Source organism: Arvicanthis niloticus, chromosome 1 (genome assembly GCF_011762505.2).
Source record: "Arvicanthis niloticus isolate mArvNil1 chromosome 1, mArvNil1.pat.X, whole genome shotgun sequence".
In the NCBI taxonomy this organism is placed as follows: domain Eukaryota; kingdom Metazoa; phylum Chordata; class Mammalia; order Rodentia; family Muridae; genus Arvicanthis; species Arvicanthis niloticus.
Window position 1 is genome coordinate 6,186,890 of NC_047658.1, and position 14,118 is coordinate 6,201,007.

The 14,118-nt window shown below is 49.9% G+C and overlaps 1 protein-coding gene across 4 annotated transcripts in view; it reads left to right on the forward strand.

Moving 5' to 3' along the window:
* The window catches only part of Akt2 (AKT serine/threonine kinase 2), a 50,652-nt gene that overhangs the window by 31,231 nt on the left and 5,303 nt on the right, over positions 1-14,118 (forward strand). For all 4 annotated transcript variants that reach the window (XM_076930475.1, XM_034499557.2, XM_034499566.2 and 1 more), the window contains 4 exons: positions 8,486-8,639; positions 9,034-9,165; positions 11,599-11,664; positions 12,583-12,651. In XM_076930475.1, the coding sequence (XP_076786590.1) occupies positions 8,486-8,639; positions 9,034-9,165; positions 11,599-11,664; positions 12,583-12,651 (421 nt within the window). The remainder of the gene's footprint in view (positions 1-8,485; positions 8,640-9,033; positions 9,166-11,598; positions 11,665-12,582; positions 12,652-14,118) is intronic.

Genomic DNA, 14,118 nt, shown 5'->3' on the forward strand with positions numbered 1-14,118 from the left:
CACCTTTTTTTAATGGGAACTTGAGTTGCCCCGATTGGCCTTGAGCTGATGTGTAGCCAGGCTGGTCATCTGCTTTTGATCCTCTTCCCTCTGCCTCCCAAGTGTTTGGAACTGTCCCTCTTGGACAGTAGAGCTGTCCTGGAGCCTGCATAAAACAATATCACAAGATGCTACCATGATCTATACTGTAGTTATTGTTGCATATCTCCCCAAGTTAAAAATATATTTGTCTCACCACAGGGAACTGAATTATCGTCTCAGGTCAGCTGAGGTGTAACCCAGTTGAAAACTGGGGACCAAATATGGACTACCAGCAAAAGCAGATCTAGGCTGATAGATTCTAGTTCATGGGTGTTGGGTGAGTTTGAAGGATGGGTAAGACCTTGCTTGGCTCTTGAAATAGGAAAGAGAACAGTTCAGGAAATAGACTCAACAGAATATGTAGAGGCCTGGAGGTGAAACAACTCCTGTGTCCCAGGGACCTCAAGGAGTCCTGTGTTACCAGAGAATCAAGGGACTGCGTTTGGAAGAGGGGAAGTGGGGAAGTAGAGGCGCTCAAAGCTGGAAGCCTAGCCAAAGCTTTGGCCCTCAGTGGAGATCCCTGCAGGGCTTGGCAGGCACTTAATAAACTGGGGTTTGTCACAGGGTTGTTAAGAGATTCAGAGGATGATAAACAGGAAGCCTCGGGGCAGCAGTACCTGGCACTCACTGGGTCAGGCCTGTGAGAGGCATAACCACTGCCAGCAAGGTCTGATTTCTGCTTTTTACAAGACAACTTGTCCTCAATAGTGGAGAGATTGAGTGGGCCATGCTAAACCAGGATGAAGACTGGGTTTTTTTATTCTTCCTCTCCTTGGTACCCTCTGCTAATGGGGAGAATGCCTCTGGAGTGGCCCTGCCCTAGAGACCAAACCTTAGATTCCAAAGGAAGGCACAGGCAGAGACACAGAGCAAGAGGCAGCTCAGCTCCTCCACTCTGTGGAGAGGGCTGGTGCTGTCCTTACTGCGTTGTTCACAGAAGCCCGAGTGTGAGTGTGAGTGTAGGGACTGCAGATGGGGAGACAGGAAACACTGCTGAGAAGATAGTCTAGATGCTATGACTCACACTTGCTGGGCTTCAGGTTCTTTCTTTGCCTTCCCCAGGTAGCTGGGACCAAGCAGCCATTCTGCCAGCCCTTCCCCCTCCACTCTCCAGGGTCTCACTATGTAGACCAGCTTAAACTCATAGAGATGCCTCCTGAATGTTGGGGTTAAAGGTGTGTGCCACCTGTAAAAGTGGTGGTGGCAGGGGTTATTGTAGATATGAGGGAGAACAGCCAGAGGCATCTGCAAGAGTAGTAGCAGACCAGTCATGGCCAGGAGAAAGCCAGGAACATGAGGGTGCATGGGGGGGGGGGGGCAAGTAGTACAAAAGAGCACAAAGGGGGGGGGGGGACCTAGGAACAGCAAGGTGGAGAGGTGGAGAGAAGAGACAAGAACAGCACAGTAGCTGAAATAATAGGTTTAGGAGAAATGGTAGCTTTGGGGAAGGGGAGCCTGTGAGCTGGGATAGTTTAGGGTAGAGAGGAGGTGAGAAGAGCTAGCTTGGGCTTGAAATATATAACAGGTGCTTGTGATCCTGAGGGAGCCTGGAGGTCAGCATGCCATTTGGTGTGCTAATAGGCACCTCACAGAGCCGTTTGTCTCTTCTTCTTTTGGAATGTGGATAATTGGAGTTTCCTTTGGATTTGACACCTGCCATGCCCAGCACAAGTGTGTTCTGATGCAGAGAAGTTTAGAGAACACTCAGGAACCACCTAGACTCCACAGCTCAGCTCTCACCACTCACATCTGAGAGAGAGAGCACGTGCGTGTGCGTATGCACATGCTGTGATGTGCATGTGGAGGTCAGAGGTTATCTTTGAAGGAGAGCAGGTTCCATGGGTTGAATCAGGTTTTCAAATCTAAAGGGAAGTAAGTACCTTCACCTCTGAGCCACCTTGCCTGCCTTTCTCTTATATTATTTAAAGGCAGATTTTGAGTTTCTGCTCATACTTCACTCAGCCATCTGCTAAGTACCTCTCTTAACAATTCAGAATGCCACTGTCATGCTGGAGGTGATTGTACAGGGTGCTCATCCCTAATCCGAAGTCCAGAGTTCTACAAAGTTCAGGACATTGTGTCCTCGTGGTGCTCAAAATGTTTCAGATCCTAGAGCAGCCTCTTTGTTCCTCGCCCTCCGCAAGTATAGAATAAGATTAAGATGCCCGGGCTGGTGGGAGGCTAACAGGCTGCTTTACCAGCACTCAGAGCGTGACATTTGCTGTCCCTGCAATGGGGGGTGTTTAACAAGACAGTAAAGAACTCCAAGCTAGGGGCTGGAGAGGTGGCTCAGAGGTTAAGAGCACTGACTGCTCTTCCAGAGGTCCTGAGTTCAATTCCCAGCAACCACATGGTGGCTCACAACCATCTGTAATGGAATAAGATGCCCTCTTCTGGTGTGTCTGAAGACGGCATATGACTATACTTTTTTTTTTTTTTAATTGGATATTATATTTACATTTCAGATTTTATCCCCTACCCCCTTCCCCCCAATGACCATACTCATATGCATAAAATAAATAAATCTTTTTTGTTTTTTTTTTTTTTTGTTTTTTTTTTTTTTTGTTTTTTTTTTTTTTTGTTTTTCGAGACAGGGTTTCTCTATGTAGTCCTGGCTGTCCTGATACTCATCTGTAGACCAGGCTGGCCTTGAACTCAGAATTCCGTCTGCCTCTGCCTCCCAAGTGCTGGGATTAAAGGCCTGCGCCATGACCTCCAGGCTAAATAAACCTTTAAAAAAAAGGACTCCAAGCTAGAAGCACTTCTGGTCCCAAGACAGTAATTAATATATATGCACTAACCCTCTGTATATCCATGCATACTTGAGTTTTTCTTGTTTACTTCAGTGTGTGTATGTACATGTGTATGTACATGTGTGTGTGTGCATGCACATGGTACGCTCTGTGTAGAGTGCCTGCTTCTCGTCTCTACTTTACTGTCTAAGACAGTAACTCTCACTGAACCTGCAGTCTGCTGTTTCTGCTAGACTGACTGACCCGGCGAGCCCCAGGCTCCTCCTGTCTCTGCCCCTTGGTTCTGTAACCCTCTGTTCCTGGGTAAAGGTGCCTGGCTTTTTATGACAGTGCTGGGTATCTATACTCAGGTTCTTGTGCTTACACAGCAAGTATGTCAGCTACCAAGCCCCATCCCCTCAGCCCTGACAGTGTTGTTTTACACATGGATTCACTCTAGGTACGTACGGCATCCTTGGCTCACTCTAACCTAGCTCTCCCTTGTCTCTATTTTTTTCCCCCTCAAGACAATGATATTCTTGATGAAACAAGCTAGATGCTTTGTTTACTACCTCATGTTCTGAATGGTTCTTCTTACTAACTTTATTTCCTTGTGCTTCTGTTTGTCCTGTAAACAGAAGCCAGGGCTTCAGTAGGGTTGGCAACTATAGCCCTGCTTGCTGATTGGGCAAATCAAGTTATATTGGAGTGTGGCCAGTCACTTGTATATGAGGCGTCTGTGGTGCTTTTGCTCCAACACAGCAGAGTGTAATAGATGGGTGAAGCACAGGACTGGAAAAGCCTAAAATCAGACTTCCCACGCCTTCACAGAGTTTGCAACCCCCTGGCCTTGAGGGAGACGGTCAGCAGTGGACCAGGTTAGTGTGCTTCTCGTTACTGAGTCTGTTTTCAATCACAGTAGGACCTGCAACTTCTGCAGGAGACAGATGTCTGGAGAAGGTGGGTTGTTGAGAGCCACATGGTCTGGGCCTGGCTCCCAACTCCCCAGCTAGGGCAGTGTGCTAGCCTGAGGAAGCATAACTTCTCAGATGTCTCCCCAGGCTCTAGAAGCCGGGTGAAGGAGGAAGAGGTTCAGGAAAGTACACATACATGGTGAGCTGTGCTCCTAGGCAAGGCAGGAAGGCCTGGTTTGTCTGTGTTGCCCCCTTTGCTTGTTAGTGTGTCAGTGGGCATCTGTCAGCCTCTGTGTTCCTCATTTTTTCCATGTATAAAATAAGATGCCCAGGCCAATGGAGCTAAGGGCTCCTTTACATGGAATGTAACAGTAGTTGTCCCTGTAATGGGAGGGGCAGTGGTGGTGTTTAGTGAGCAGGTCTTTTCTGGAAAGTGGCCTCAATCACAGCTTCCCAGGGGAGGTGTCCTTTGCTTTACTCCAGGGCTCTGTGAGTGGTATCCTTTGGTCTGTGAACATTCCCAAGGGAGTATTATCCTTTTATCCTCCTGAGCCACAGCAAGGAATTGAGGCCTGGGCTGTCATTAGCTTCTTTCACATAGACACTTGGGTCCCTGGCATGGGGAGAAATGGCTGTGTGACACCCACCAGCCAGGGGTGGCTTTGTGACTGTGGAACTGCTATTGACCACTGCTATTTTTCTTATACTGCCTATTGGCTAGAAAGGACTTGGTGTTCCTGAGTCTTCTTTGGGAAAGGGAAGGCACTGAAGTGCCAGCTTTGGGTGGGAGCACCCTCTGCCCCAGACACCATGTTGCAAACCCTTGAGGAGTGTTCTGGACCAAGGCCTTCACTTTTTCTCTAGAATTCTGAGTGCTGCAACCTTGTAACTTTGGTCCAGTTGGAACCAGATTGGTGGCTGGTCAGGAGGTGGGAGAGCCTATTACCACAGCCTGCCTCCTGGTGCAGGCTCTTGTCCTCTAGCCAGGTGTGTGCACTAGATCATGCCCTACCCATGTCGGCACATCTTCCAGAGGCCAGGGCCTTCTGGGCTGGAGCTGTGAGGGCCGGAGCGGGAGCGGGGTGGAAGGGATGAACATGGAGAGTAGACACTGTCCCTGCTGGTGTGGAAGTCTCACCAGAAGCAACCCTTTGAGTTACATTCTATCTTCCTGTCGACAAAGGCAATAATCACACTGCACAGCTTGGTCTGCAGTCTGTTTTGCCATGTGACAGACTCAAAACTCTGTGTATGAAAGTCTTTTTATATATTCATACTGCTTATATCTGTGATTTTTAGTCCACCACCATAATACTAAATTGTGCTTAAAAACATTTTTTGGCCAGGTATGGGAGTACACACCTTTAACCCAGCACCTGGGAGGCAGAGGTATGCAGATCTCTCTGAGTTTGAGGCCTGCTAGAAAGTTCCAGGGTAGCCAGGGCTATCTATGTAGTGAAAACTGTCTCAAGAAAAAAAAAAAAAAAAAACCCACGCTTTTAAAAAATTACATTTAGCCAGCAGTGGTGGTGCACACCTTTAATCCTAGCACTTGGGAGGCAGAGGCAGGCAGATTTCTGAGTTTGAGGCCAACCTGGTCTACAGAGTGAGTTCCAGGACAGCCAGGACTACACAGAGAAACCCTGTCTCGAAAACAAAACAAAACAAAAATTACATTTAAGCATACATACACCATAGCACATGTGTGGGTATCAGAGGATAGCTGACGGGAGGAAGTCTTCTCCCCTTCCCCTATGTGAGTCCTAGTGTGAAGTCAAGTAGTCAGGCTTGATGGCAGGAGCCTTTACCTCTGAGCCATCTTGCCAGTTTCAAAGTCATCATTTTAAAACATGTAAGTATACAACTATAGTCATATAAAGTAGACCACAGCATGTGTTGTCATTGCTGTCTCCCACCCTCCAAGTTCTGTGTTTTGGAAAACAAGAATATTAATACAGGTATTGGGCTTCAGGCTGTGACTTATCCAAGGAGGACACAGGTTAAAACCAAGTAAGAAATGCTCAGGAAGGGAAGAGGCTAGCTATCACTGCCCTGCTGGGTGTGCACTGGCTGAGATGGATGGGGGCTCTGGGGCCATGGGGACCTTTTATACCTACCAAGCACTCAGACAGGCTCTGGAGCATGTCCCATTAAGAGCGGGAAGAAGCAGGAGCAGGACAGTGGCCATTAATCCCAGCAATCAGGAGGCAGAGGCAAGAGGATCTCTGTGAGTTTGGGACCAGAGTGAGTTCCAGGACAGCCAGGGCTACACAGAGAACCGTACCTTTAAAAAAACAAGACTCCATCTCAAAAAACAAAGAGCAGATGTTAGCCCCTGTCTTGAAGAGTTTGGGGGGCCTCTGGTCTCTTGGGTAGGGAGGAGCAGTGTGCCAACACTTGTCTGTGTGTGTGTCTGTGTGTCTCACAGAGCATGGTGTGAAAATCACATGACTGTCTTACAAAGTGTAATTCACAGGTAAAAGGCAGATCCCTCCTGACAGTAATAGGAACCCCAAAGCTTGGCTTCTGCTTGCTTCAGCAAGCCTGGAGCTGAGCAGGAACTTTTTTGCCCAGTGGCCCTGGGGAAGGCCACAGGTCATTTGAGAGTCCAGTGACCAGGCTTGGAGCAAACTTGATGAGTTTTTCTTGCATCTGGGCTGGTTGTTTGTGCCTTGGGCGTGCCAGACAAGTACTCTGCCACTGAGCTGCAGCCCACCCCCATCCTATGTGCTTTTGTAACCTGAGTCTGTTTACTCTTTTGCGATATGGGGAGGGAAGTGAGTGCCATGCATTTATTAGTCTGTCTCCTGGTCCTCTGCTTCCCAGTTCCCCATCCAGGGACAACCAGGGCTCCAGAGTTGTTTTCCCACCAAGCAGGGAGGTTTGTGCTTGCTGAGCCTTGTGTGAGGAGACCATTGTCTCACTCTGAGCCTGACCCTTACACTGCTGGATACTTCTTTCTTTCTGTAGGGTATTTTAGGTCATCCAGAATCTGTATAGACCTGTCTCAAGTCTTTGACCTGCACATATGAGCATCTCACCACATACGCTCTCATGCCTGTTCTGTGCCCCCAGAATCCCTTGTGTGAAATGCTGCTGCCTCGCTCCATTGTCGCTAAGGTATCACTGTAACCAGTCAACGTTTCTGTGCCCACCCCAGCTCTGAATAATGATATGGAGACTTACTATGTTTATTATAAGCCTTGGGCACTGTAGCTGGGCAGATTCTCAGCTAGTCTAACCTAAGAACACTGACCAAGCCTACTTCCCATCACGTGGTGCATTTCCTGTCCATCTAGTCTCATCCTGGCACCTGCTTCTTCATCCGTGTCCGCTGGCCACCCTCACATCTAGTTCCTACCTCTCTTTCAGCCCAGAAGCCCTGCCTTAACTCTTCAGCACGAGATCTCTGCGGGCACAGAAATCAGCATTTGAGTAATATAAGGATAGTTTGTTTGTTTGTTTGTTTTGTTTTGTTTTGTTTTGTTTGTCGAGACAGGGTTTCTCTGTGTAGCCCTGGCTGTCCTGGAACTCACTCTGTAGACCAGGCTGACCTTGAACTCAGAAATCCGCCTGTCTCTGCCTCCCAAGTGCTGGGATTAAAGGCGTGCGCCACCACTGCCCAGCGAGGATAATTTTTATACAGTGTACAAAAACATTATTCCAATATACCACCTTATGGAAGAAATGCCATTGTAGATAATACCAGAAAATGACAGTACCCTGTTGGATCAAGATGAGTTAGTCACTGTAAGACCTGTGTCCCAGCAGTGTCCCAGCAGTGTCCCAGCAGTGTCCCAGCAGTGTCCCAGCAGTGTCCCAGCAGTGTCCCAGCATGGATCAATTTGCACTCTAGGACTCATCATGGCTCTCCCTGGTACCCATGGAAATAGCAGAGTGGCAAGACTTCTGCAGGCCAGGGCTGCAGGATATCATGAAGATCTCGGTGTCTTCTTGGCTCTTGGCTCTAGCTGAGCTGCCTGCCCTTGGTGAACACTCTTGTTTTAGTGAGCAGTGTTTCCCATTGTTCATGGGCCCTTTTCTAGACATAGGCATGCAAAATACAGAGGTTAATGCCAGGCCAAAAATGGAGGCTGTGGCAAGTGAGTGTTGAGCAGCCACATGTCTACATGTGCTCTCTGGTGATTTGTGCTGCCTCACAGAAAGAATGATTTGCAAAGATCAAGACAGCGACTTAGAACCCAGGAATGGCAGAGCTAGCTTGCTGCCCTCCAGCCAGCCCTATCTGCTGGGACTGACTTCCCCCAGCAGCTTCTCTTCTGCATGCCTGGCTGGCTGGGCACTGTGGGCAGTCCTGGAGGCCAGCTCTTGCCTCATGATCTCTGGCTGCTTTGGCTCTTGAGGCTTCCTTTTATTTCTGCTCTCTCTTCACAGAGTGTCAGCAGCCTGTAAGTCTGAGCGTCCACTTGCTCTGAAGCATTCACAGTAGCGACGGTTGTTCCTTTCCAAGGGTCTCAAGGGCCTCAAACAAATGTTCCCCTTCCTTTGATCATCTCAGTGTCCTGACTTCAAAGCACCCCCGCCCCCCAGGCCAGAGTATCCCAGAAGGGGGACAATCTGTCTTTATGCCGCAGCCTTCTCCGTAGACTAAGCCTGAGCAGTTTTAGTCAGAACCTATCAGTTCTGCCAGCCTTGGGTCTCAAGTGCTGAAGGGTTGGTCATCTGCTTGCCCTTTGTGGGCAGTGGGGCTGTGGCTGCCAGGGAGGAATTCTTAGGACCTGTATGTGTTTCATACAGGGAAGAGTGGATGCGGGCTATCCAGATGGTCGCCAATAGTCTGAAGCAGCGGGGCCCAGGTGAGGATGCCATGGATTACAAGTGTGGCTCCCCCAGTGACTCTTCCACATCTGAGATGATGGAGGTGGCTGTCAACAAGGCACGGGCCAAAGTGGTAAGTGCTGGTGGCAGGGGCCAGGGGCTGGGGCTGCAGCAGCCCTGCCTGCCTAGGTTTCCACACAAAGTATACACAGGTTTAGCAGGGGGTCCTCATGGCTTCCCGATGTAGGATGACCTCTGGTTATGGATGCTGTGGGGGGCTACCCTGTGCTTTTGGGGTGAGTGACTGTGCCAGGGCAAACTGCTCTGGGTCTATTAAAGAAGTTGTAAGGCCCAGGCTGGGAGACCCTGAGCCTACCTGCAGCTTCAGTACACAGAGTTGCCTTGTGTCTCTACCACTTAGAAGCCCTTGAGCCATAGCATCTTTTGGGTTTCCTCTTCCTTGTTAGAATTTTGTCCCATGGGTCAAGTGCTAAACACCAAAGGCTCTGCATTCTCTCTACCCACAGACCATGAATGACTTCGATTATCTCAAACTCCTCGGCAAGGGCACCTTCGGCAAAGTCATTCTAGTTCGGGAGAAGGCCACCGGCCGCTACTATGCCATGAAGATCCTGAGGAAGGAGGTCATCATTGCAAAGGTGGGCCGCTCGGGGCTTGGGCAGGGAGACTTACTTCTTCAGGAATGTCCAGAGATAACCATGCAATAACTGTAGGTTAGACCTGATTGTCTGTGGTTGTGGTTTGTGAAGTTGGGCAGTCTCAGTTCTATAAGCAGTGTCCTTGTCAGAGCAGTAGAGTTTGGAAGGCGACAGCAAGAAAACAACACAGAAGGAAAGCTGATTGGTTAACAGTGGATTATCTCAGGCTACCTTTTACAGGGACTAAAAACAGAGGAGAATTTATTATCGTGAGGTCTCCTGTTGGTCCATCTGTTTGTGCTGAGGCCTAGTGCTCTGAAACAGTGACCTGTGATGGATGAGAAAGGGGCCCAGTGGTGGGTAGGGCACCTGATTGGCATGCAAAAGGCACATGGCTCCATCCAAGTGACAACAGCCACCAATTACTGGTGGTGCACACCTTTAATCCCAGCACTCAGGAGGCAGAGGCAGGCAGATCTCTGAGTTTGAAGTCAGCCTGGTCTATGGAGAGAGTTTCAGGAGAGCCCGGGCTACACAGAGAAACACTGTCTAAAAAAAAAAAAAAAAAAAAAGGTGACAATAGCCATCTTTTTTTTTTTTTTTTTTTTAAGGAATGAGGAGGAGTGTTGGGGATGGAGCCCAGGGTTTAATATTTATCCCTGCAAGCTCTGTGCCACTGAGCCAGAGCCGTACCCAAGTGTCCTCAGGAACTACTGTCTGGTGCTAGACCATGCCTGGGAGCCCTGGACCTCACTCAACAGGTGCTGTGTAGGAACTGAGCTGGGAAGTGTGGTAGGGAGGGGAGCTCAGTGCTGGAAGCCCGATGGGCTAGTCAGCTCCTGGATCCCGATGGGCTAGTCAGCTCCTGGATCTGATCCCAGCCAAAGCTGTTCTTGTTGTTAGTTTTTAACACAACTTTTCTCTTTTTCCTTTTTTGGTCTTTTGAGACAGGGTTTCTCTGTGTAGCCCTGGCTGTCCTTGAACTTACTCTGTAGACCAGGCTGGCCTCTAATTCAGAGACTAGAGATCTGCTTGCCTCTTCCTCTTGAAGGCTGGGATTAAAGGTGTGCTGAGCAGAAAGAAAGGTTTTTAATACGTTTAATAGTAAAATTCTTACACAAAGTACATGGGACCTCTTTCATAAGAATGGATTATATTGACTATGAAACAGTACTCAGGATAAAGGGGACTTGGGGGTAGCCTGTGGAGGGCAGAGTGTCACATGCCCTCGAGTTGAAGTTGCAGGCCATCATGGGTGGTTGGGAATTGAGCGTGGTTCATCTGCAGGAGGAAACGAAGCTACTTACAGATTCTTGATAAAGCTAATCCAGGGCAGGGCAGGGCTTCAGCACTGTATTGAGGGCCGCATGCTCCTTAGTGTGGGGCTGTGCTGTACATCAGAGGAGGTTTAGCAGCATCCCCAGCTGCATGTCAGAGGGCGCACTCAGCCTCCCCATTTGTGAGAGTCAGAAATGATGATCTAATAGTCCCGGTGTCTCCTGAGTTTAAGCCCTTGTCTAGGTTGTTGAGGTAACAAAAGCGTTGTTGAGCGTCTGTCTGGAGCTCTCCTGTGGTCCTACCCTAGAGCATGCACTGTACTTCAGCTTTTGAGACAGTGCCCCAACCCCAATACCTGCTCCATGTGCTCACCCTGACTCTCTGACAGAATAGACCCAGAGAATTTGTATTTCTACAAGTTTCCTTTGTTGCTGATGCCAGGGTAAACCTGAGAAGCACTGCTAAGAGGTAGAGTCTTTACCAGACCCTCTCTGAAGTTGTGGTTCCTATGTTGGTATAGTGCCTGGGGGTGAGGGCTCACATACTGTCTCCTTACTCCCCCTCTAGGGGCCATGCTAGAGTTGCTTCACGGTGACAGGAAAGGTTTTGGCTGTTTGTATGTTTCAGTTCATGGCTGCAGTCTTCTGTAGTTTCAGGCCTGTGGGGACATTGTACACCGTTATGGGAGCACATGGCGTGTGTATATATGTGTGTGTGAGGGCTGGGAAGGAAAGAGGAGAGGTCTGGGTTCTCACTGTCTCTTAAGGGCACATGCACAGTGACCTAGTTTCCTCCCTTTAGATTAATGTCCCCAAAGTCTCACACTTCCCAAGAATGTGTAGGTGGGGACTGATATCCTATCTTCAGCACATGGGCCTTTTGGCTCATTGAAGATTCAATAGCAGTGGAATATTGGTGGTTGACTTGGGTTCGGGTGGTGCTAGACTAGTCTGTCCGTTGTGAAGTCATATCAGCTGTTCACCTTGTGGTTTTGAATTCACCCTTGTCTAGGCTGCCGTTTGGGCCTGAAAAGGGCCCTGTTCTGAACCCACCATTCCTATTTCCCAGTTTGGGGAGATTTCAGCTGGATTTTGTTTGTTGGTGACCACAAGTTGTCATGTGTCCCTGCCACTCATCTGCGCTGTCTGTCCACAGGATGAAGTTGCCCACACAGTCACAGAGAGCCGGGTCCTGCAGAATACCAGGCACCCCTTCCTTACAGTGAGTTTTCTCTCCTTGCCAACCCTTGTGCAGAGTTCTGGGAAAGAGCTATTATAACTATTATAGCTTTGGTGTAAGCCAGGCAGGCCAGGTGGGGCATCCCTGGGCTCCCAGACTGCTTAAACATCAGGACACTGGGTGGTGGTTGCTTGGTGACCATCATTGGGAGTGAGAGGTGCTTAGCCCAGCTGGCCAAAGTGAGAAGACTGCGTTTTGGTTTTGGTTTTAAGAAACCTCAGTCACAGCCGGGCAGTGGCAGTGCACGCCTTTAATCCCAGCAGTTGGGAGGCAGTGGCAGGCGGATTTCTGAGTTCGAGGCCAGCCTGGTGTACAGAGTGAGTTCCAGGACAGCCAGGGTTATACAGAGAAACCCTGTGTCAACGCCTCAAAAAAAGGAAACCTCAGTCACAAACATGCATAGCCTTTGACTCTAGCTGAGTAGATATGGATGGTAGCTTTGAGGCTGTGTCTCTGTGAAGTCCTGGGTTCGGCGCTGTATTATGTGATCCCTCAATGTAGAAGACAGAACCATAGAGCTTATGTTTTTTGTGTGTGTGTGAGCAGAGGAGTTGTCAGGGCTTGGGGGAGGAACCCTGTAGGGCTCCATAGAACACAATTTGAGAGCTGCTGTGGACTGCTTGGCTATCTTGCCTTGGGAGTTGGCACCCAATCCATTGTCACTCTGAGCCATAGCAAATAAGAGGTGTGTGGGATACAGAGCACAGTTCTGGGTGTGATGTCTCTTACAGAGGAGAGCTGGTGAGACAGCTCTGGATGGTCAGAACATATCTCCTCCCCTGGACATGCCTAGGACTTGAACCCCTCTGACCCAAGCAGGGCAGGGTGTGTTAGTTCAGGTCCCTGCCCTCCAGCTGGCAGAGCTTTCTCTCTGTCCCAGCATCCTGGTTTCCTTCACAGGCCTTGAAGTATGCCTTCCAGACCCATGACCGCCTGTGCTTTGTGATGGAGTACGCCAACGGGGGTGAGGTGAGCTCTGCCACCTGGCTGACTTGAGGGAGGGAGGGAGGGAGGGAGGGAGGGAGGGAGGGAGGGCGGGAGGGAGGCGGGCGAAGAAGACCTCGGTGAGAAGGGGATGTGCTTGTGTGCAGAGGGTGGGGGGAGAGAAAGAGACTATGAAGAGAGGTTTATTGAATGTCACCAAGTGCTCCTCTGCTCCCCTGAAGCAGGTAGTACAAGATCACTTTGAAGGTGGAGGCAGACTGGGAGAGGCTAAGTGAGTGACTCACCCAAGGCCACACTGCTGCTGTGTTGCTGGGTAGTTTTCAAAGCCAGGTGCCAGTGCCAGGAAAGTGTTCTGGGGATCCCTGAGAAAGCATGAGTTTGTCCCATGCCTCTGTCACTGCATTGGTCCCACTTACTGCTTCACTTCCATCACCCACACACCTCATTATCCATCCCCTCACACTGTCCCCACTGTCTGTCCCCTCACACTGTCCCCACTGCACGTCCCCTCACATTATCCCCACTGCCCGTCCCCTCACACTGTCCCCACTGTCTGTCCCCTCACGCTGTCCCCACTGCCCATCCCCTCACACTGTCCCCACTGTCTGTCCCCTCACACTGTCCCCACTGCACGTCCCCTCACATTATCCCCACTGCCCGTCCCCTCACACTGTCCCCACTGTCTGTCCCCACTGCCCATCCCCTCACACTGTCCCCACTGTCTGTCCCCTCACACTGTCCCCTCACACTGTCCCCACTGCTGTCCCCTCACACTATCCCCACTGCCTGTCCCCTCACACTGTCCCCACTGCCTGTCCCCTCACACTGTCCCCACTGTCTGTTCCCTCACACTGTCCCCACTGCCTGTCCCCTCACACTGTCCCCACTGCCTGTCCCCTCACACTGTCCCCACTGTCTGTCCCCTCACACTGTCCCCACTGCCCATCCCCTCACACTGTCCCCACTGTCTGTCCCCTCACACTGTCCCCACTGCACGTCCCCTCACACTATCCCCACTGCCCATCCCCTCACACTGTCCCCACTGTCTGTCCCCTCACACTGTCCCCTCACACTGTCCCCACTGCACGTCCCCTCACACTGTTCCCATTGTCCTCTCGTTGGCACCTACCACTCATTGCTTACTCTCCAGCCCTTGTTTACTTGCTTATTAATAGCTAATTTATTAATGTGCTTATTTGTTTAATTTTAGGCAAAATCTCATTCAGATAGCCCAGGCTGGTCTCAAACTCATTCTCATTCTGTAGCTAAGGTTGGCCTTGAATTCATGATTCTCTTGTTTGTACCTCCCATGGACTGGGATTACACACCAGCCTCACACCAACCTCATCCTTAGCTCTCTCTTTTTTTTTTAAATAGTCTTGTGTACCCGAGGCTAGTCTCAGACTCAGCCTACACTCAAGGCTGACCTTGAATTCCTACTCTGTGCTTTCAGCCTCAGTGCTAAGGTTATGGCGAGTCATATCACACTGG